Source organism: Camelus ferus, chromosome 6, assembly GCF_009834535.1.
Source record: "Camelus ferus isolate YT-003-E chromosome 6, BCGSAC_Cfer_1.0, whole genome shotgun sequence".
NCBI classification, from domain to species: Eukaryota; Metazoa; Chordata; class Mammalia; order Artiodactyla; family Camelidae; genus Camelus; species Camelus ferus.
This window is the reverse complement of record NC_045701.1, coordinates 52,257,569-52,279,959: the sequence shown is the minus strand read 5'-3', so window position 1 is coordinate 52,279,959 and position 22,391 is coordinate 52,257,569. Positions and strand designations below refer to the sequence as shown.

The following is a 22,391-nucleotide window of genomic DNA, read 5'->3' as shown; positions in this document are numbered from 1 at the left end:
TCCTCATCTGTGAAATGGGGATACTGTAAATAGAATATCTCAAAACACCAAAGTCAGAGTGAAACATTGTACATGAAAATGATCTAGGAACTATACTGTGCTGTGTAATCTTAGTTCCTATCATTTTTCCTGAATTGCTCTAGATTTGCTCCTTAGCTGTTTCAGATACTCATCTAACCATTCCCCCAACTAAGCACTAATTTCTCAAAAGAAGAAACCATGACTTCTCCCCTTGTAAATTTATCTCTCATAGAATATGGAACTTTCTGGGTACATAGTTGGGACCTGATAAGTGCTTCTTAAATAAGCACAAGCATGTGGGACAGCAGTGCCAGAAGTTTTGTCTCAGGGGGAAACTTGGGTAAGCCATTTTGCGAAGGTTAATTCAGGCTTTTAGCCAATAATTGTCCTATTTATAATGATCATGAGATACATGTACTTTAAAACAACACAAATGTAGATTAATCTCAAATCAGTGTTGGAGAAGACTCAAGTGGGTTCTTCATTTCACTAATACCCTTAACCTGAGGAGTCCGTCCCTCCACAGCTGTCCCAAAGGATCATATAGTTAGAACAAGGAGAGTCTACTTTATGAGAAATACGTGATTAGTGTAGTAAGACTAGGGAAAATGACTCCCCTTTTCTTGAATTTTCTAACCTATTGTCTATTTGCAGATACACACTATTATATATAAAATAAACAGCAAGGTCCTATTGTATAGCACAGGGGCCTGTATTCAGTGTCTTGTAATGGCCTATAATGAAAAAGAATATGAAAATGAATATATACAAGTATAACTGGGTCACTATGCTGTGCACTGTAAATTAACACAACATTGTAAACCGACTATACCCAAAAGGAAAAAAAAATATATAAATGCAGGTATTCTCTCTACTCCTAGTTTGATCAACGTGCGACCATTATGTTAGCAATACACACTCTGCACGGCATGCAGCAGTTCTTATTCTTCTCCAAGCAAATGAGTTCAATCCTCCCCAAAGCTGAAGCTTTTGGCATTTGTGACCCCTCACTGATTTATCAACATAACACATTTAAGGGGTAGAAGGGAGAAAAAAGAAAAAAAAAAAAAAAGAGGGAAAATCTCTTGCTTCTACCTCCCCCACCAAGTGGTTTTGTGCAGGGGAACCCCAGACAATCCCTGGGGCATGACCATGTCTTCGGTCTTGAATGAGGTAACAGCAAATATCTGAGCCTCTTTCTTTCAAACACAACGAGCTCCTTGTATGTCAGGGTCTTTGCATTTGCTGTGTCCTCTGTCTGGGTGCTTGTCCCCAAATTTCCCCAGAGCTCCCTCCTTCCCATCTTTTGGGTCCTTTCTCAGGAGGCCTTCATCCCTGGCTAAAGTAACCCACCACTCAGTCCCATCTCATAACCCTGTTCAAGCATCTCCACAACATTTATCGGGGTATGAAGTTACCTTGTTTACATTTACTGTTTGTTTTCCTCAGCTTGGGCGTAAACTCCTTGAGAGCACGAAGTCCTATGGCATCCTCAGATGCTTGGCACAGAGTAGGTGCTCATTAAATACGTGTGGACTTAACTGTGGAAAGACAGGTCCTCCTCCCCAAAATCCCACCTTCACTTCCACTCCCGTTTCCAAGCCAGAAAGACTATATAGAGGGCGTCTCTAAGGAAATGGTGCTCCCTCGTCCTCGGTGGTGATTGTCTCGTGGTGACTGGCGCACCACGGCTCTGCCTGTGGCAGCCTCAGCTCTAATCCTAATCCACACATTTGGTGTATTGTTTCGAGGCATCTATGTCATGATTGCCAGGGTTCAGATTCCTGCTCTGGCTCTTTCTAGCTGGGTGATCTTGGCCTAGGTATTTAATCCCACTGTGCCTAAATTTCTTTGCCCTTACGAAGGGGATGTAGAGCACCTACCCTGCAGAGTTGTGAAGAGTCCCTGAGATAATGAATGTGCCCGGCTGAACCCAGTGCCTGGCACAAAGTAAGCTCTCAATAAATTGGAACTCTGAATTTATTAATGATGGAAGGTAATTTATACTTGTGCCGCTAGTCTCTCTCCCATGGTAGTCCTCACAAATTGATTATGCCATTCTTCCTTTTTAAAAATGGCCTCACAACCTTCATATAACACCATCCTCTCCTAGACAGTCACTACCCATCAATCACTCAGAGTTGGTGTGCAGACTGAAACCTATGAGTCCCTCCTGATTCAGGAAGCTTTTAACTGGCTGTCAAGCGGGACTATTAACTTTATGGGCTTGGTGTCCAAAAATAAATTGGTAGTTAATTTTGCCTCTGGAAAAGTGGCAAGTTCAGCAGGATACATCCATGGACACACTCACTAGCACGGGAGGAGAGAGAGTAATGGGAGAGCCTGCTCTTGATAGATGAGGGTGGAGGGGAGGGCCCTGACTCCTCCTATTAGGCTTGGCTCCCAGGAGATTATAGAAATCAGGGCAATTGGGAGACAGGGTATGAGCAGTCCTCAGATTTACTCTCTGGTATATTCCTTTAGATGAAACAGCTCTAATGGAAATTGGGTGCTCACCAGGCAAAAATCATCCCCCCTGATTGGCTCCCTTTGAATGCTTATTAAATATTCCAAACATCTCCTAACAATTTTTGGATTCCAATCAATATCAACAGAGGACTATGATTTTTAATAACTCATTTTTGAACGATAGAATATCTAGCAGATTATTACTATGTGAGTGCACACGTGTGTGTGTGTGTGTGTGTACCATTTTAGAAGTGACAGTGAGGTTATTGAGGAGTTTTTCTAAGTGCTGAGGAGGCTGTTGGCTTGGATGGATAGCAATGACACTTTCAGAACAAAAATGTGAAGCTAGAAAGATGAAATACAGAAATAAAAATAGAAAGTGACACTTGTGTTTAATTTACATCCATAAATCTAGCCCCACCAAAAATAGCAAACAAGGAGATACCAGCTTACTAGAATCTCCAGGACCCCTTTCCTTCTCATTTTTTGTCATTCTCTAAAGGACTTAGTGCCCCAACTTTCTCCATTAGTTTCATCATCCAGATATTCCTAGAGGAAATTAGTTGGAGAAAAACTAGTTTATACCAGAATAGAAATGCCTAGTGGCCTAATATTTCCTCTTTATGGATTAAAGAATTATGGGTTGAAGTGTGTTCCCCTCAGAATTTATATGTTGAAGTCCTAACCCCAGGTAACTCAGAATTTGGCTGTATTTGGAGATAGAGTCTCTAAAGAAGTAGTTAAAGTTATATGACATCATTGGGGTGGGCCTTAACCAGTATGACTGGTGTCCTTATAAGAAGAGGAGATTAGGACACCGACAAGTCGAGGGAAGACCATGTGAAGACAAAGGGAGAAGATAGCTATCTACAAGCCAAGGAGAGACATCTTAGAAGAAACCAACCCTGTTGACACTTTGATCTTTGACTTCCAGCCTCCAGAACTGGGAGGCAATAAATGTCTTGTTTAAGCCCCCTGGTGTGTGGTATTTTGTTATGGCAGCCCCAGCAGACTAATACAAGTGGTATAGGAGTTGGTCAAACTTGTGTTACAATCTCGACTTTTCCACTTAGGAGCTGTGAAACCTCAGGCAGTTAACTATCTGAGCTTCAGTTTTCTCAGCCGTAGATGGAGATGGTAATGCCTATCTCATGAAATGATTGTGAGGATTAAATGAGACAATATACATTATTGGTTGGCACAGTGTCTGTATGGTACCTGGCACTTACACTTCATCAAGTATTATCAGTACTACTATTACAGTAGAATTTTAACTGGTTATGGATGAACGAAATCAGTACCATGACTTGTCTTCACACCATAGATACTCAAAACATATCTGCTACTGGATCACACAACATTGGCGACTTCTCATTCCAAAGGGGCCCTTAATTCCCATACAGTTGGCATCAGAATCTACAGGTGTGGTCTTGGTCTCCAAAATGTAGACAAGAATTATGGGGAGATATAAGAAAAATCTATCCTGCAATAAAAGAGGTGAGAAGGGTCTGCACCAACAAATGAAATAAAATTTAAAGAACCATGAGTGATTATGCTAAAACCACTAGTTTATTAAACCATTTATATGAATAAGGAAGTAGCTTGTTTCTAATTAATTTTCTGAGAAAGCCTCTTAAGTGTAGGTTCTCAGGTAAATGTCTTGACTGGGAGGACAGTTATCTAATAACTATGGTTTCGAGTCAGGCACATTAAATTTCAGACAAACATTCTGAATTTTAATGTTTAAGTTCTTTTTAGTATAAATGGTTTCTCTAGCAATCAAAACTCCCTAATGGGAAGGGAAGACATCACTAAAACGTATACCATTTCTCCTATCCCACAGTTTTATACAAAAAAAGGCTATGAAACAGATCACTCAAAACTATTTCCCACAAGGTAATCTACACAGTCAGTATAAATATGTCCGGTTGCTTTGCATCCCCCCAGGAAGCAGGAACAGAGCCACTTTGGATCTCTGGGTTCTAGGATTTTAGAGGTGAGCACATTAGCATCCACTGCATATTTTGAGGCTTTCCCCTTGCTTTTATCGAATGGAAGTAAAGCTGAGGTTGAAAAAGCCAGGTACACAACGTCAAAACATAAAACCCGATGCGGCCTTCTTCTGAGTCCCAGTGTGCACAGTCTACCCCTGGCCATTCCTTCTCAGCAGCAGAGAGCATCCCTTCTTTGTCCGTCTGTCCCAACTCTGGCACTAGATACCTCCATTCATTACTCTTGAGTCCATAATGTCACCCATCCTGCAGCTCTACCTTCTGTTCTGTCCTCCCCGTTCCTCTTGCTAGGCCCACTCATCTACTCTCTGGTACCCAAAGCCCACTACACCTCCCCTTCTCAATTAGCTGTCTATCTCTTATCTATTTCCCTGTGCAGTATGGCTGATTGCATTGTGCAACAGACTCAAGAAATCCTGAACGGAGAGGCTGAGAAGAAGGGAGGACCAGGTCCCTTTCTCATCTCAGGCCTCTAGACATGGCTGTTAAGAGTGTATCACTGGCCTGACAATTCAGCACCTCCTCAAATCCAGAATTAACCCAAAATGAATATAAGTTAAAATCTTTGGAGAAGTAGTGTAACAAAAGAAAAACAGCAAGATTTGACATTCTAGACTTCTTTTATTTCCTCTTTGAGAAGTAACCTCCTTTGTAATTGAAGTGAAATTCTCTGTTGTAAGTGGTTGTTTACATGAGCCTTGCAGAAAACCATTTCTCATTATCTCTGTCAGTACAGAAATGATCGTGGTGACACGTTCCCTCAGCTCCTGTTAGCCTGACACCTCCCCATGATGTACCAGAAGAGAGAAGAAAGACTGACTTGTGGTTATTATAAATGCTAGAACTGAAACTTTATTGCACGTGTATTTTTGCTCACTAAATTGCTGAACCTAGTAAAGATATATTTGTTTTCTGCCTTTCTTACATAATGAATCAAATAGGTTTATTCAGCTTAGCCACTCTCCATTTAAATCTCTTACTGAAACATGACAGTGAAAGGCAGGACCACACTTGATTTCCTTTTGTATTATATCCTTCAGTCTCCAAGAAGCTTCTCTGACTGTTCAGGTGACCTCATTCCCTAGGATGGCTTAGCTATTCATGGGTAAGCTTGGTTTGCAAGTGCACACCAACAGTCTTTGATTCAGTGATGCCCCAGGCCACTGGTTTTGTGTCTGACTTGACTATACTGTCTCTCCTTTCATCATATTGTAACTTGTCAGTCAATTCTATCAACCAGTCAGTATGTTTTTATTTTTTGAATTCTTTTAGGCTATACTAATGAAAGAAGACAAAAGCTGATAATGATCTAATCCTCTGAATTTTTTTTTAGTGGTTCATGGAGGAATTTGGATTGAGAGAATTGGATGTGACAGCTTCCACGAATGTCCTGAGATACTCTTTTGCAGGACCTGATAAAATCTTCATATGCACTCACAAACAGATCTATTACATCATACATGCAAAAGAATGCACCAGACAATACAGTTATGGCCAGCTCAATTACAGAATTCCCTTAGAATAGTAACTAAAAGAATAAAATGAAATTAAAAGCAGCAAGTATAATGTAATGCTCCCCATAAGCATTTAGTAGATACTCATTAACAGACTATGAGACAAAGAAGTCACAAAAAAATGTGACTCAAGTCTGCACCTTCACAGACATGCAGTCACTAACAAACCACAGGTACTTACGATGCCAGGCTTAATCAGCTCCTGCAGCAGGTGATGGAGACTTGAATTGGAGATAGTGTCATTTAAAAGGGAATTTTTTTTTGTCTTTAGCAGTGATAACATCAATGGAACAGATTCCTTTTTCTTTCTTTCTTTCTTTCTTTCTTTTTTTTTTTTTTTTTTTTTTGGTGAAAATCTCCAAACTAAGCAAATACTCATGTATTGTTTGCTGGGAAACTGCCTTGTGAGCATTGACTAGAATGCAGATATTTCCAAATGAGATGCTCAGTATTCAGTTTAATAATATATTGGATCCATCTCTGCCCTTAGTAGCAAGAGAAGAAAGTTTTCACCTATTTACTCTAGAGGAAATGGGCATTTCCCTGTCAATCCCTGGGGACAGGAAAGGACAGCCCACTGCCAGTCACTTATTAATAGGAATAGAAGTGGGTCTTGCAATGAGCATGGGAACTTTTCATTTCTCTAGCATCAGAGGTTAGACTGGCCATCTAAGGTATGGCGGTGGGAGACTTTAATTTTTGAAGTTGAGCCAACTTCTGCTTCTCAGAGGCATATCTGGCTATGGGCCTGAGAGTAGCCACTTTTGTGGGCATATCTAAGCTATTCTAAAAGGTTGATCGACCTACACAGGAAAGCCTCACTATTTCTTCTTCTTTGTCACTTGCAAATCTTATCCTGAATCTAAAAACAGAATGAACTTACTCTTATAACTTATTTACCCTTGTATCCCTCACATCTAGTACAGTTTTTGGCCCACATTTTATTGTATTGAATTTTCATAAAATTCAATGGAATTATCAGGATAGGAGTTTTATCTATATTAAATAAAAGGAGCTAGCCCTTTAAGTGACTTATTTCTAACTTGAGCAGCTTTAATGGACAAAGCCTAGATCAACTAGCCTGCTCTCATTTTTGTAAAACTAAATTAAGTTGGTCATGTCATCAAAAACAGGGGAACCCACTGGCATTCCCAGGCAGGCACAGAGCCGAGAATCAGATTCACCCCACTGTCATTCTGTGCCTCATCTCCATTTCTCTCAGCATAGGCTTTGGCTCAGCCAGCAAAAAGTATCACAGCCAACACTGGTTTCTTTGTCCCAATCCACATAAAGACACATTTCCATGGTGCCCTTGGACCTACAGATATTAGATCATATGTATTAAAAAATCAGATGTATAGTCATAAAAACAGAAAATAAATTAATTAATAAAGATTCAGTTAGTGCATATCAATCTGAGGATGAAAAGAAAGTCATGTTTTTTAGAAACCTAGTTCATGAAAGGTACTGTGTTAGAGATGTTTATTTTTTTTTTTATTGAAGTATAGTCTATTTACAATATGTGTAAATTTCTGGTGTACGGCATAGGATTCACTTATACATATACATATTCCTTTTCATATTTTTTTGTTATAGGCCAATATAAGATATTGAATATAGTTCCCTGTGCTATACAGTAAGACCTTGTTGTTTATCTATTTTGTATAGAGTAGTTAGTAATTCTGCAAATCTCAATTCCCAGTTTATCCCTACCTACCGTCTTTCCCCCAGTAACCATAAGTTTGTCTTCTATGTCTGTGTCTGTTTCTGTTTTGTAAATAAGTTCATTTGTGTCCTTTTTTAATTCCACATATAAGTGATATTATATGATATTTTTCTCTCTTTCTGGCTTACTTCACTTGGTTTGATTATTTTATTCTTTATGACTGAATAGTATTCCCATGTATACATATACCACAACTTCTTTATCCAGTCATCTATCGATGGACATTTAGGTTGTTTCCATGTCTTGGCTATTGTAAATAGTGCAGCCATGAACAATGGGGTGCATGTATCTTTTCAAATTAGTTTTTTCCAGACATGCCCTGCAGTGGGATTGCTGGACCATAGGCATATTTTCTTATTTAATTTCTCAGTACAACTTTTTGAGTTAGGTATTATGTTTTCCACTATATTAATGAGAAAACTGAGGTTCAAAGGGATCATTAATTCACTGAACAAATATTTACGAAGCACTCATTATATTCAGGCACTGTTCTACACTCTTGGGATACACAGCAATGAGAAAGACAATATCTTCATGAAATTGATACCCATGTTCTTGTGCCTAGTAAGTGGGTTCACATCCAGCTCTGTCTGATCCCAATAGTCATGCTTCTTTCACTGCACACAGCATCTGGAATGGAGGAACTCAAAGAGAAGATTGCAATATTTGAGTAACCTGAATAAATGCTATGAGAGCCTACCTTAGCTCTACAATAAAAGACATAGAGTACCCAAAAGGAAAAGTACTTCAATTCTTGGTTCTAAGTTGTTTATTCTTTAAATAATTAACATACATATTTTTTCATTAAAAATATATTGTTAAATTCCCTTCTTCCTTTCTAGACTCTGGAGAGTATCAGATTTTTGTCAGTTAGCAAGCAATTATTCTGAGTCTTTAGGGGATGCTAAGACTTGTGGACATGTTTCTGCCCTTTTGGAAAAAAATCTAGGTCCTTCTTCCATCCATATGTTCTTGTGTCCTATGCACTAAAATAATAATACTGGGTTGATTTTCTTTACTATAAATTTTATCTGCAAAAGCTCCAAACTCCAACTTCTCTGCTTACTGTGTACCCTACTAAATATTCTTCCCCACCCCTTTCTTCTGAATCCAACCTATGAAGACTTCATAACCTCACCCATATGTGCTCCCTCCCTCCTTTGACCCCTCAAGACACAGTGGAACCATTTTCTGGCACTTATGGTCTTATACTGTGATCATGAGTGATTTTGTATTATTCTCTAATAAACATTCACTCTTAGAGGGCAAGGACATCTTCCTTTGGTCTCTCATAATCACCAAGACAGCAATAAATATTTTTAATTGGTTGCGTTATTTTTTTAAATTAAACCCATAATTATCTCTACTCAGATTTTTTTTAACTGTCATTTTAGAGAACCAGCTATTTTCAAAACCACAAACATGCCACTCAAATAAAAGCCCATGTTAGTTACTGAATCTGTAAAAATGTACAAGAGGATTTTCATTCAACCCATAAATAATTATTTGTCATCTACACTGCAAAAATAATTATTCCAGCATAATTGGAGGTTGCAGTAAAGAACCAAATGTACATCCAAATTTGTGAAGTGTTATAAAATAATTTAATAGCCAATCAATTAAGAGGTGATTATAAGCAATTCAAAGAGATCTGAATCACGGATTTGGGGCAAGAAAAATGATCTTGCTCATTCAGTCTCTCATCAGAAGTTGATTAGTAAAACTGGAAAATCTGGGGCTCAAAAACCAGCAATAAATGAAACTATCCCAAAATCTACATAAAGGCTTTCTAATATAGTATCCATTGGTGGCAACAAGGAAGAGAAATATGGAGCAATAAATATTAGCCACTTCATAAAAATTGGCATCATATTTTACTATGTAACTACCCTATAAATGTCACTGAAGCTGCGAAAACATTGCATAGTAGAGTGCTACTATTAGAAATTATGACAACAAAATGTTCTCTTACAAGTTGGTTGGGCTATTTCTATGTATGACCTGAGTTCTAGCCCAATGCCTTCTTCATGGCCCTGGGCACATTACTTAATTTTTAAGAACCTTTGTTTCTATAAAGATGGTCACTTACTCACCAGGGTTATGAGAGCCAAATGACATCTAATACATGAAACTATTAGTGATAAATTAGGTACCATCCCAAAGGTATTATTATGTTTCTTCTTTGCTTAAATATTAAATCAATATGCTTATTACATTAAACTTGTATTTTATTTTAAGGCATAGATATCTTCTGCTTGAAATTTGAGTAAAAATTCATATCAAAGAACAGGAATTAATAATAAAATCTCTAGAAGTAGTGCAGCCATATTTTAGCAATTTTCCTCCCCCAAATGAGTGTAAGCTCTATTTTATACCATTTAGATGCCATCATGTAACAAGTGGTTCTGACTTTCTGCTTATTCCAAGAACTTGTACAGGATGCTCTAAGTATTGTGTCCCCCAGAGCCTATTCTCATTCACCCTGGGGAGAAAATGATCTGAAACGTTTTTTCCTAGAAAAGGTCATATATAATTCTGAAATCTTTTCAATCTATAATCTCATGTATCTTTATTTGACTCAGGAAAATTATTTTTTCAGTTGTGACTTTTCCTCCATCTGTGCCTTTTCTTCTTTCTAGGATTCCTATTATTCACAAGTTGGGTCTCCTGGATTTATCCTCCAACTGTTTTACCTTAATATATGATTCATTAAACTTCCATCTTCCCAGAGTCTCCTGTCTACCCTTTCCAAAGTATTAGTTCTATATTACTTAGAAATATAGAAATATAAAACTTAGTTAGAAATACTACAGAATTTGAATAAGGTCATCTTCCAGTAGTACTAAATTTAAGGCAAAACACTTAAGTTACTTTAATTATTGCATAATTAAAAAGACAAAAGAATATTCACAATAAATAAATATGGAGGTTATTAAAGGATGGTACAAACATTACAAGTTTAAATATTAAGGGGTTAAATTACCCCATTAAAAAAAGTTTCCTCAAAATTTCTTTTGAAATAGAACATCACCTCCATTACTTTCAAATAATGCAACTTCTACAAGCCACATTCAGCAATATCCTTAATTACAAAGTAATTACAAAGTAAACACGGAATATTTTTTATCTATGTGTCATAGAGTCTTACCAGAGCCTATAATCAGCTCCTTTCACTGATTTTTTCCCCCTGTCACTAAGGATTTGTGGCTGTAGAAGAGAATGTGGGGAGAAGGAGAGAATTATTTCTTCTCTGAGTGTTCATTCTTTAGAATCAGAGACTGTTGTGTTAATAATTGAGCACTGTAGTCAAAAGTAAATAGGAAAACACCTACATTTTTCATTGGAAAACATTTGTCTTAAAAAAAACATGGAAAAGCTGCTAGTACCTTTTAAATTTGCTCAATTTCTTGCCAAAGAGCATCATTTGGGTGAATAGTAAGTTTCAGGGGATAATCAGGCACTTTACACACATGAGAACATCTGCAGTCACCCCAGGGCTACCAATCCTCCTGCTTCAGGGCATGGGCTGATCACCAGCTGGAAGAGAGAAGATATTCCCTGTGATATTTCTGTAATGTCAGCTACATTCAGATTTTTATTTCCCTTCAAACACAACCTATTGGAGGGCTTTAAAGAACGTTATGGCCAACTACTGCAACATGAGGGGGAAGTATCAAAATATTTTAGAGAAATAAATTCAAGAAAATGATAAACTCTCAGGGAAGGTAAACAGAATAAGCATAGAAGTTAACAAAAATCATTTTGGTATTTATCACACACAGAACCTGACAGTGGAGCTCAGCATTTGTTGAATGCATGAATGAATGAATGAATGAATGAACAAAGAAAGAAATCCCAGCCTCACTAATATTTGACCTTCAGTACTTCACTTATCCTCAATTTACTCATCTTTAAAATGGAGATAATTGTACCCATCTCCTTTCATTATTATAGATATTGAACTAGATAATGTATATAAATAAATAAACTCATTGCCTGGAATAGTATGAACACTAAATAAATGATAGTCATTTAAATCTCCTGGGATTGATTTAGCTGATTCCTGACCAAATAGATCTAACACTTAAATCATCTCAATGTATTTCATGACAGATCAAATTTTTGTATATTGACTATATTCTAATCTTCATTCTATTGATTTTCTGTGAAACCAATAGGGTATTACACCACAGACATTCCCTAAGACTGTATTTTACTTGAACTAAGCGTAAGCTTCCTGCTAATAAACAGACCTCTTAGATAGTGTCTTAGTCTGTTCGGGCTTCTGAAACAAAACACCACAGACTGGGTAGTTTATAAACAACAGAAATTAATCTCTCAGAGTTCTGGAGTCTAGGAAGTACAAAACCAAATTGCCAGTAAATCTGGTATCTGGTGAGGGTCTGCTTCCTCACAGTGGTGGTTTTCACATGGTAACCTGACATGATGGAAGGGGGCAAGAGATCTTTCTTGGTCCACTCTTATAAGGGCATTAATCCCATTCATGAAGGCTCTGCCAAGGGCCACACCATCACCTTGGGGGTTAGGATTTCAAGATAGGAACTTTGGAGAAACATAAACATTCAATCCATAGCAGATGGTATACTGTGATAAAGTTCAAACTCATAAAAAGAGTAACAGCTGCTCACCTTGAAACATCCAAAGCACTGACCCAAAGGCTACTACAATTGGCCAAATACATATAAAAGTCATTTAAAGGCTTGTAAATTATGGATGCTACTGACACTCCTTTCTAACAATTTATTAATAATTACTTTTTTTATTAGCAAGTTCTCTTGGGATCTATAAGTTACAGATATCCTGCAGATACAGGTAATGTTCCAAACTCACATGAAGAAGTTCAGTGTCTGTAAACAGAATACATATGCCTTTGGATGCTCTGGACTCAACTAGTTAAAAGCTATGTTAAAAATAAATCACAGAGCATTTGTGATAAGCATAACCTGAAATAACAGTGAGAACTGTTTTTCCCCCAGTGATCATGTGCTGTTCTCATTGCAATTGAAGAAGGTGTTGGAAAGATAACCTAGTTTACAGGACTATTTCTCCAAGGGCAGGGTTATAAGCAGTCTTTTTCTTTCTTTCTTTTTTCTTTCTTTTTTTCCCCCTTTCTTTCTTTTCTTTTTTTTTTTTTTTTTTTTTTTTTTTTTTTTTTTTTCTTCTTTTTTCCTGCACAGTAAAGTGATTTAAATGAGCTGCATGTAATCAAGTTATCTCTTTTTTGGAGGATGGAAAATTGGAAGACTTGTTAGAAGTTGGAAAGAAATTTTGTCATTTACTTCATAAATCACTCAGCCAAAGGCAGCCAAGTGCTACTTCAAATAAGTTACTACAGAATGTCACAATGTCACTTAAAGATGGTTTGTTTGTTTTGGTCCTCCACCATCAAGTCAACAGTTCTGCAAAGGACCAGTTATCTCCAGCAGTGTTTGGGGAGAGCTGAGAAGAAGGGTTCTTAATACATGAGGTCTGACACTAGAACTAGCCGCCCACCAACAACATCACCCCACGCACCGCGCTAGAAGAAACAGAACCCAGCATTCTGGAAGCTGTGGTAGATGCTCGGGCCACACAACACGGAATAATGCTATTTGGAGTCACTCGTTGAGACTGTGCAGTGACAACGTGATTCATCTAGAGATAGTTTACTAAACCTTGGGCACTCAGAGAATAGACAACCCATTTCTGCCTCAAGTAAACCAAAGGTTCTGGGGGCCTTGTGAAAGCTCAGCCAGGTGCTGGGAGCCTGTGGGAACACAGCTTGGGGTGGAGGGGGGTGGGGGGGCGGGGGGTCGACGAGGGGCAGAGGCTCTTTGACGTGAAGAGGGTAGATACAGAAGCACGTTCACACCGCACGGTACAGAGCCGCTGCGCCAAGGCTGAACTGAAGGCGTGAAATGAAGGGGACAAAGATTTTAACTCATATACCGAGGCTTTACATCGGTCACCTAGTTTAAATCTCATGGCAACACTAGGAAATCGATTATCCGTCCCCTTTCAGACGTCAGGAACTGAAGGGGAAAGAAACGGAGAGACCCCCACCAGGGCTCACGGCCTGCGCCGTCGGACACCCGGGATGCGGGATGGCCAGGGGCCGGCTTCGGCGGGCTCCTGAGAGGGAGAGCCGCCCGGCGGCCTCGCGGAAACCCAGGCCCTAGTAAGGCGCCAGCGGCGGAAGGAGAAGGGAGGTCTCCGAGCGGCACAGCTCTCGCTGAGGGGAGGCCGGCGCGGAGGCCATAGCTGCAAGCCAAAGGCGGACGCCGGCGACAAGCGCCAGCCCCCTCGCCGCGGGGAGGGGTTTCTCACGCCCCGCTCTTGGGTAACTGCGCCGGAGGTCGGAAGGAAGCGGGGCGAGGGATGAGTCACCCGCCTAATTCCTCCTTCCCGGTGCCCTCGCCTCCGCACGCCGGCCCCCTCCCGAGATCATGCAGCCGGGAGCGAAGATTCCCCTCATCCTCACTAAACCCCCTGCGGCCTGCAGAGGAGAGGAGAAGGACGGGGCGTGTGGCCAATGAGATTTCCCCTCTCCCTACCGCCGTCCAATAGGTCGCTGTTTACAGGCCGGGGCGGGACGAGGGGAGCAGGAGGGGGTGGTCCTGGGCTGGCGCGCGGCGCCGCGGTTCGGTGGCTCACAGAGAGAGCGCCTCACAGGGAGTCGGCGCCTAGGCTACGCGGGAAGGCGCCACCGCCACTGCCACTGCCGCCGCTGCTGGCCAAGGTGCTGGACACGACAGACCTCTCGGCCACCTCGTCACCTCAGGCACCCGTTGCAGCTGCCGCTGCTTCGCTCCCAGCCCGGTCCCCATGGAAGAGATGGAAGAAGAGTTAAAATGCCCCGTATGCGGCTCCTTCTATCGGGAGCCCATCATCCTGCCCTGCTCTCACAATATATGTCAGGCGTGCGCCCGCAACATCCTGGTGCAGACCCCAGAGTCGGAGTCCCCTCAGAGCCGACGGGCCTCGGGCTCCGGGGTCTCCGACTATGACTATCTGGACCTGGACAAGATGAGCCTTTACAGCGAGGCGGACAGCGGCTATGGCTCCTACGGGGGTTTCGCCAGCGCTCCGACTACCCCGTGCCAGAAGTCCCCCAACGGTGTCCGTGTGTTCCCCCCTGCTATGCCGCCACCGCCCACCCACCTGTCACCGGCCTTGGCCCCGGTGCCCCGCAACTCCTGTATCACCTGCCCCCAGTGCCACCGCAGCCTCATCCTGGATGACCGGGGACTTCGCGGCTTCCCCAAGAACCGCGTCCTGGAAGGGGTAATTGACCGCTACCAGCAGAGCAAAGCGGCGGCCCTTAAGTGCCAGCTCTGCGAGAAGGCGCCCAAGGAAGCCACCGTCATGTGCGAACAGTGCGATGTCTTCTACTGTGATCCGTGCCGCCTGCGCTGCCACCCGCCCCGGGGGCCCTTGGCCAAGCACCGCCTGGTGCCCCCGGCCCAGGGCCGCGTGAGCCGGCGGCTGAGCCCGCGCAAGGTCTCCACCTGTACAGACCACGAGCTGGAGAATCACAGCATGTACTGCGTACAATGCAAGATGCCAGTGTGCTACCAGTGCTTGGAGGAGGGCAAACACTCCAGCCACGAAGTCAAAGCTCTGGGGGCCATGTGGAAACTGCACAAGGTGAGTCCTAAGAAAACCCACCCGAACTCCCCGCGCCTCCAGTCATCCGGTTTTGCAGTATTCGTTCCCCTTCTTTTGAGCACACTGCATCCCAGCCGGGGCGCAGTGCAGGTGCCTCCAATATCTGCTTCCCCCGTCTGGTGCATTGCAGGAAGCGCAGAGGGACCTTAAACGGTGCACAGGGGAGTTGAACATCTCCAGAGAGTTGTTGCGAGGATGCGTAGAGCGGGTCTCCCCTGGGTGTCACCTGGCGCAGGGCGCCCCCTACCCGCCGCGAATGTGCAGCTGTAGGCCGCCACCAGCGTGCGGTAAAGCAATGCGTGACTGGGAGGACCCGCGGCCGTGCTCAGGGCCGCCTGGGACGCTCCGGGCAGGTTGTAAGGCTCTGGCCGCGGTCCCCTAGGAGGAGGTGGGGGCGGTTGGGCGGCGCAGACCGCTGGGAATTGGAGCTGCTGGATAGGCTGGAGCTTGGAGTCGCGGCGGGGTGGGGACAACGCCGAGAGCGGAATACAGATGAGTCGGAGCTGGCCCAGACCCTGTGTCCGCGCCGGAAAGGATGCAGGTCTGGGTGCTTTGCGCTCAGGAGGCAAACGAGTCGGGAGTGGGAAGGCGGGGGAAAAAGGGAATCCTGTAGTCGCCATGGCAACACGGCCTGAAGGCTGTGGCCCTGACCCTCCCGGAGGGGATCTGGACTGGAGCGGCAGGACTGGCGGTTTCAGAGCGGTCGAGGCCCGAAAGCTAGGCAGGTGCATCGTCCCGTCTCCCAGGGGAAACCCCTCCTGCCGATTACCCACACACACATTTAACCAGAATTCAACCCTTTTCGCCTGTCAGTAGTTGTCTGTGCAAACTTTGAGACACCTGTTTCCAAATTTATCTTTCTGATCTCTTTTGATGGTGCCTCTGCCAAAGCTAGCTTCAAGAACAGTGCCTTTAACAACATGTTAAGTCATGCCACTCCTCTGTTCAAAATGCTCCAATTGTCCCCCACTTTTCTTAGATGGTCCTTAAGATGGTCTACCAGGACCTTACATGACCTGTTCCCCTTTGGCCTCATGAACCTCGTTTCCTCCCATTACCTCTGCTTCAGCCACAATGCCTCTCTTGCCGTTCCTCAACCAATGCAGGCCCCTTCTGGTCCCAGGGCCTTTGCATTTGATGCTCCTTCAGGCTGAGACCAATAACCTATATCTGAATAGTTCAATCTCTCGTCTCCTTCAGATCGTTGCTCAGATGTCACCCTTGCAGTGAGACATTTCTGATCCTCTTAGTTCCCTCCCTGCTTTTTCTTATCACTGACTGGCATGCTATATATTTTAATTGTCATGTTACTTTTGTATTTATATATTACTCCCCCAACACACTTACATGAAAATAAACTTCATGAGGAAAATCTTTATAATGTTATTGCCCACACTGCTTAGAAGAAAGGAAACTAGTCTTGAGGAGATGTACATGAATTTGACTTCCACTTTTTAAATAATCCACTTAATTGGAGGTGCAAAGCACAGTGCAGGGGTTCAGGACTATCACAGGGAGGTTTTCTTCACATCATTGAGTTGCAAGCCCAAGGATGAGGTGGGGTGGTAGACGTGGTGTTCAGGCCTCAGTTGTGCCTCTCTCACGGTTTCCCAGCATTCCTTGGAGACTAGACAGGCTAGCCTTTGAGAGAGGCCCTGGGGTTAAGGCTGAAACATTGATATTTTATTTATAGCAAGAAAAAATAAAACATCACCATTTTCAGTAATGGGGGAGCTCTAACTTTTAATTTTAATATTAATTGAACATGATCCATGTTTACAGTCATTTGTGTTCTCGCATATAACCTATTAAACCATATTAGTACTGATGGAGACAAGTCACACAAATTTGAATCCCCTAGGCACATGCCCCTAATTTTCAAATGCTTTAATTAAAAAATTTTTAATGATATTTAATTTTGAACTTTTTCAAAACTTTTTAGTTCATGGCCAATTTTTTCTTCATAAATGATTTCACTCTTAAACTGCTAACTATAGCCTATGTTAAATGCCCTACAAAACTATCCTTGGAACTAAGAAATTAATCACCCTGTCTGGAAAAAAAACTTAGAGGCACACTCTAATTACAGTGGTCAAACCACAGCATTACTTTTCTGTGAAGAAGAACCTATACTTCATCCATTAAGACCAAAGGCAACTTTTAAATCTCTATCAAGCCGTGTGCAGATTTGCAATGTTAAACCATTTGTTTTATTGGTAATGGACGTTGTGAGTAGGTAGTGTGTTATGGACAGGGTTGCTGTCTGCTAAAGAAGATTTAAAGCCCTTGAGACATGACATAAGTAGCCTAGGAAGGGACTATTGGTTCATTTTTTGAAAAGACCATTTCTTCTCTGATCTTCAGCACATTTTTTCAAAATAGTTAATAGTCATAATTTTGTCCAGTCAATATCTAGATTATTAAACTGCCAAGAAATATAAGGCGGAAGGATGACAGATTTTAACATTCACTTATCTGTTAGAAGAACAACAAACATTACTCCCCCACCTTCTCTCCTTCATAAGGTAATGTGTTAACATTCAATTTTCTTATATAATCTATTTATCTTCCATCCTTATAAAAAGCTCATGAGCCGGAATTTCTATGCCCTTCAAAACACAGGACAGCAAAGAATTACACTAAGTAGTTCTCCTAAATTTGGGCAGTTAGTTATCAACACCAGTTATCACTAGACCTGAAAGTTTTCGTTAATATTTAGACATTTCTAGTGATAAGGAAAACCCTGTGAATAAATGTTTCCCTCAGGCACTAAGTCATCGATCTTACACATTCAAGACAAAGTGGCTGAAGTTTATCTTTTAAGTGGTTTTAAAAACAACTGGTTGAAATTCATTAGTTGTCAAATGACCAAATTAAAATACTTTTCAGATATATGTGGCCTTCAAAATCCATGAAAAATAATAATGCAGGAAGTTGTCTTATAAGACAGATAGCTGGTAACACTTTTTATTTAGAATCAGCACTTGCTCTGTTCCTTAACTGAACTTAGGTTGTTATAAAAAATTGCTCGACACACCAAAAAAAGATTCTGTAGACACTGTCATATAAGCAATTGGAATCATTATTATTACTTTGTAGTTTTAGTAATTCATATTTCTAACTCTAACATTATCCTTGAATTCCTGGTATTTTATCAATCACTGAATCAGTAATATATTTGTAGCCATTCCTTTGTGTTTGTACTGTTGAGCAAGAATTTTCTTTTATCTTTCTACCCTAAACACTGGCTATTCATTGTGAATCTTATCTCGAATGTTAATTTCTCTTACCTTCTTTTTTTAAAACAAAGATTTGCAATTTAAACGTTTTAAAATAAATCATCAGTTATTATGCTTTCATCGTCAAAGTATTATGGGAAAATTTTCCATAATTTTTTAACTGCTTTGTAGTATGGTGGCATCTCATCAAACATTTGTGTAGCAAAAATGTTATTTAATATAACTAAAGTGGTGTTCAGAATATATATTATATATGTGTATATATACACATATATATATACACATATATATATGTGTATATATCAGCAGTAAACACAATATATTCTAGATATTCCTGTGGTAATTATAAGGGGTAACATATGTTCATGTTTTGTAAAATTTTTAAAAAGTTTACTTCTAGTATAATTAGACATTCTGTGTGCAATGTAAACAGTCTTACAGGTATTAAGGAGAATGTTACAGAGAAATGAATTGTTGCCCTTTGTACTGAGACAAGATAGAAAGAGCTATATTACAGGAGATCTGGGTTCTTGATATGATGCCGCCACTTATTACTTTAAGTAAATCTCATAACCTTTCTGTGCTTCCTACTCACAGGACATAAGGTAGTTAAAACTATATTTGGGGAAATATTTTGAAATAATTTGAAAAAAATAACTTAAGTGTTTATAACTTACTAATTTCAGTTTGGCAAAATAGAAAGTTTTTGCATAAAACAGAAATTATTATCGTACTAATCAATAGTTACTGCATAAAAAAAAAACTCATCCCCCAGCTTGGGATACTTTGCTTGCTCCTTCCAGAGCACAGGGTGTAGTACAAAGGCTACTCTTGACAGTGGCCTAAAAGAATGAGCCATATCCTCATGGATCCTCAGAGAATAGTCAGTTGAATTAAGCTCAAGGAACAGAACACTACACCTTTGTATATTAAACAAAGGTATTTTGTTTTTGAATAATAAAGCTAAAATGATAACTGGTATGACTTTTTTCTAATGTTCTAATGAAGGTATTATTATCACTCAGAAGTAGTAGAAATTGTTCTTTCTGTATATACCATTAAAAGATGCTATGAAGTATAATTTCAGATCAAATCAATTTTCATAAAGTATGAGAAAATTGTCACAGCTATCTGTCATTGATTAATAAGAATAATGCACAAGGGAAAATTACCCTAACCATGAATATAATAGATTGCACTTCTCTTACCTAAACACCTTCCAAAGTGTGTGTATGCATATAACTTAACCCTGGCACAGAGGAGACTAGAACCTGTTATATCGTAAATGTTTAAGAACAAAATAATTCTAAATAATATTGTTTTTAATCAGTTTTGTCGGGGATTGTTGGTTGTAAGAAACAGAAACCCACGTAAGGGATCTCAGAGGACTTCATGCGAAATAAAATCAACTCACAAGGAGACGACGACCTGAAAACTAGAGTTTAAGTTCACTCTCTGTGTATCAGTCAGCTTGGACTAAGTTATGCTGCAATAACAAACAATTTACAAGTCTCGGTGAATTACAACAACAGCATATAATTTCTTCCTCCCACTAATGACCACTGAGAGTTGGCTGCGGCACTTCTCCACATTCTTCTTATTCTTGAACTTAGGCTGAAAGAACATATTTGGAATATGCCAAAATTATGGTAGAGAGACGGGAGCAAAGCAGAACCACTCAATGGTACTTACAGTTTCCCCTCAGACATGCTATGTCACTTCTGCTTACATGCCATTGGCTGAAACAAGTCATGTGGCCAAGACTGACATCGGTGCTGCAGGAAATCCACTCTTCCAACAGAGAGAGGCACCAGGGAAGGGCCTTTCAGAGTGGGACAGAGAATATTTTGAACACATCATACAATCGGGCACATGTCTAACTCTCTCATGCCACTTCTCTTTCTCTGGATGGGCTCCCTTGGCCTGCACAAGGCCCAACATGACTCCTCTAGCCCCAGTACAGCATGGCTTTTCAGTTCAAGTGTTCACTCTCATCTAACTAGTGTCTCTGTGTCTCTTAGGCCACATTTTCACGTTTAGAGAAAACATTGGCTTTGATTGGCTCCGATTGATTCAGGAGTTTACAGATGACTGTCTGGGTCATAGGCCCACCCCTCTGGTGAGGTGGTTGCAGAAGACTAGAGCCAGGCAAGTGAGGCACTTTGGGTGAAAAACATCAAGGGGCACCAAAAACTCAGTAATCAGGATAAAAAAACTTGTGAGGCAGTATCTTGGAAAATAAAGATGGATGCAAAAAATCCATAATGAGCAAAATATCAACATTTTAAATAAAGACAAGATCAGTAACAGTGCCAAGCGGGGCCATACTAGAGCCTGAGTCAAAAGAGGAAATCAGTAATATTGATCCTGTCTTTGTTTAAGATTTTGATCTTTTGTTCATCGTGGATTTATTTTGGCATTCATTTTTATTTTTTAATTAAATTTTAATATTTTATTGCATTAAAATATTATTTATGTTTATTACTAAGGTTTTTGGCACCCCTTTAATTTCTGCTCCAAAGAGGGTGCCTCACTCTCCTCACCCTAGTGCTGGCCCTGACAGACAGACACTTGATACAAACCTGGCTCCTAGTGTCACTGTTCAGCAGGAGGAGAGCCCAGGGCAGAATGCCTCTGTGAGCAGTAGGGGCAGGGAGGCACTGACCAGCACCTCTTGTATAATCTAAGAGGAAGCCATCCTGAGTGCAGAAGAAAGTCCTTTTGCTTTACCTGGATCTTCTGCATTTTAACTGCAGCACTAATTTGTTGAGCTGCTTCAAAAGTGAAACAACAGAGTAGATGATGAAGAAGTCAGACAGTGTAGAGGACACTGACAGCTGAAGCTCAGTGCTTCCTCTCCCCAGTAATGCTCCACCATCAAGCAGTTTGTGAGGCTGTTCCTACTGCTATTATGTATTCTGGTGAACGTGGCCACCTAACAGCAAAGTGGTCCCTCAGGTTGCTTGTGTATGAGTGGAGGAAGGAGGACAGAAGGTGCCAAAACATGATATTGGACTAACTTTGAGTACCTCTTTTAAAGTATGTGATTGGGTTGGGCATGGGGAGAAAGAAAACCATATAGTTTCACTTCAATAATTTCATCTATTTGTTAGAAGAAAGAAGAGCTAGAGTTACCATGAAGTTTAGTGTTGTTGTTTTTTTTTAATGTTTTGGTCTCTGTACTATTCTTACTTAGTTAAGTGCTTCTCCTCTCACCACCACAAACCTGCCTCTGCCCAGTCCATTTGGTTCTGCTGGGGCTGCCAACCCAGTGCTCTGCCTTCCCTGTCCAAGTTGGGGCGGGAACACGTGATATAGGCCTGGCCAATCACCACACCTCTCCCTCTGTCCAATGTTATTAATTCAGAGGAGGAGCACGTGACACAAGCCAATCCAATCAGAGTCCTTCTCTGAGGGTTTTAGATACTGAGTCAGGGACAGAAGAGGCTTGCCTTCTTCTGGGCTTGTTGCAGCTAGAATAAAAGCCAGGAGCTGTCTGTGCCCATGCCTCTTCCTCCTCCTCCTCCATTAGAAGAACGTAAGGCAACCCACAGAGATACAGAGCTAAGAAGCAGAGAATTCTGAGACATGCTGTTTGAGCCCCTGAAACCATTCATGACTGAGGCCAGCTTCCCACTCCTGCCTTTCCAGCTATGTGAGTCAGCAAACCTCCCGCCTTCTTTTTCACTTCAGCTAGCTTATGTTGGTTTTCTGTCCTGACTTATAAAAGCATATGATTTAA

At 41.1% G+C, this 22,391-nt stretch overlaps 1 protein-coding gene across 7 annotated transcripts in view; it reads left to right on the top strand.

The window, feature by feature from the left end:
* The first annotated feature begins 13,523 nt into the window (after positions 1-13,523).
* Positions 13,524-22,391, top strand: part of TRIM9 (tripartite motif containing 9) — a 104,746-nt gene continuing 95,878 nt past the window's right edge. For 2 of the 7 annotated variants that reach the window (XM_032482023.1, XM_032482021.1), the window contains exon 1: positions 13,528-15,389. In XM_032482023.1, the coding sequence (XP_032337914.1) occupies positions 14,568-15,389 (822 nt within the window). In that variant the 5' untranslated portion in view covers positions 13,528-14,567. Of the gene's footprint in view, positions 15,390-22,391 lie in introns of all 7 variants that reach the window. The other 5 variants (XM_032482025.1, XM_032482024.1, XM_014566491.2 and 2 more) reach the window with 5 other exon arrangements.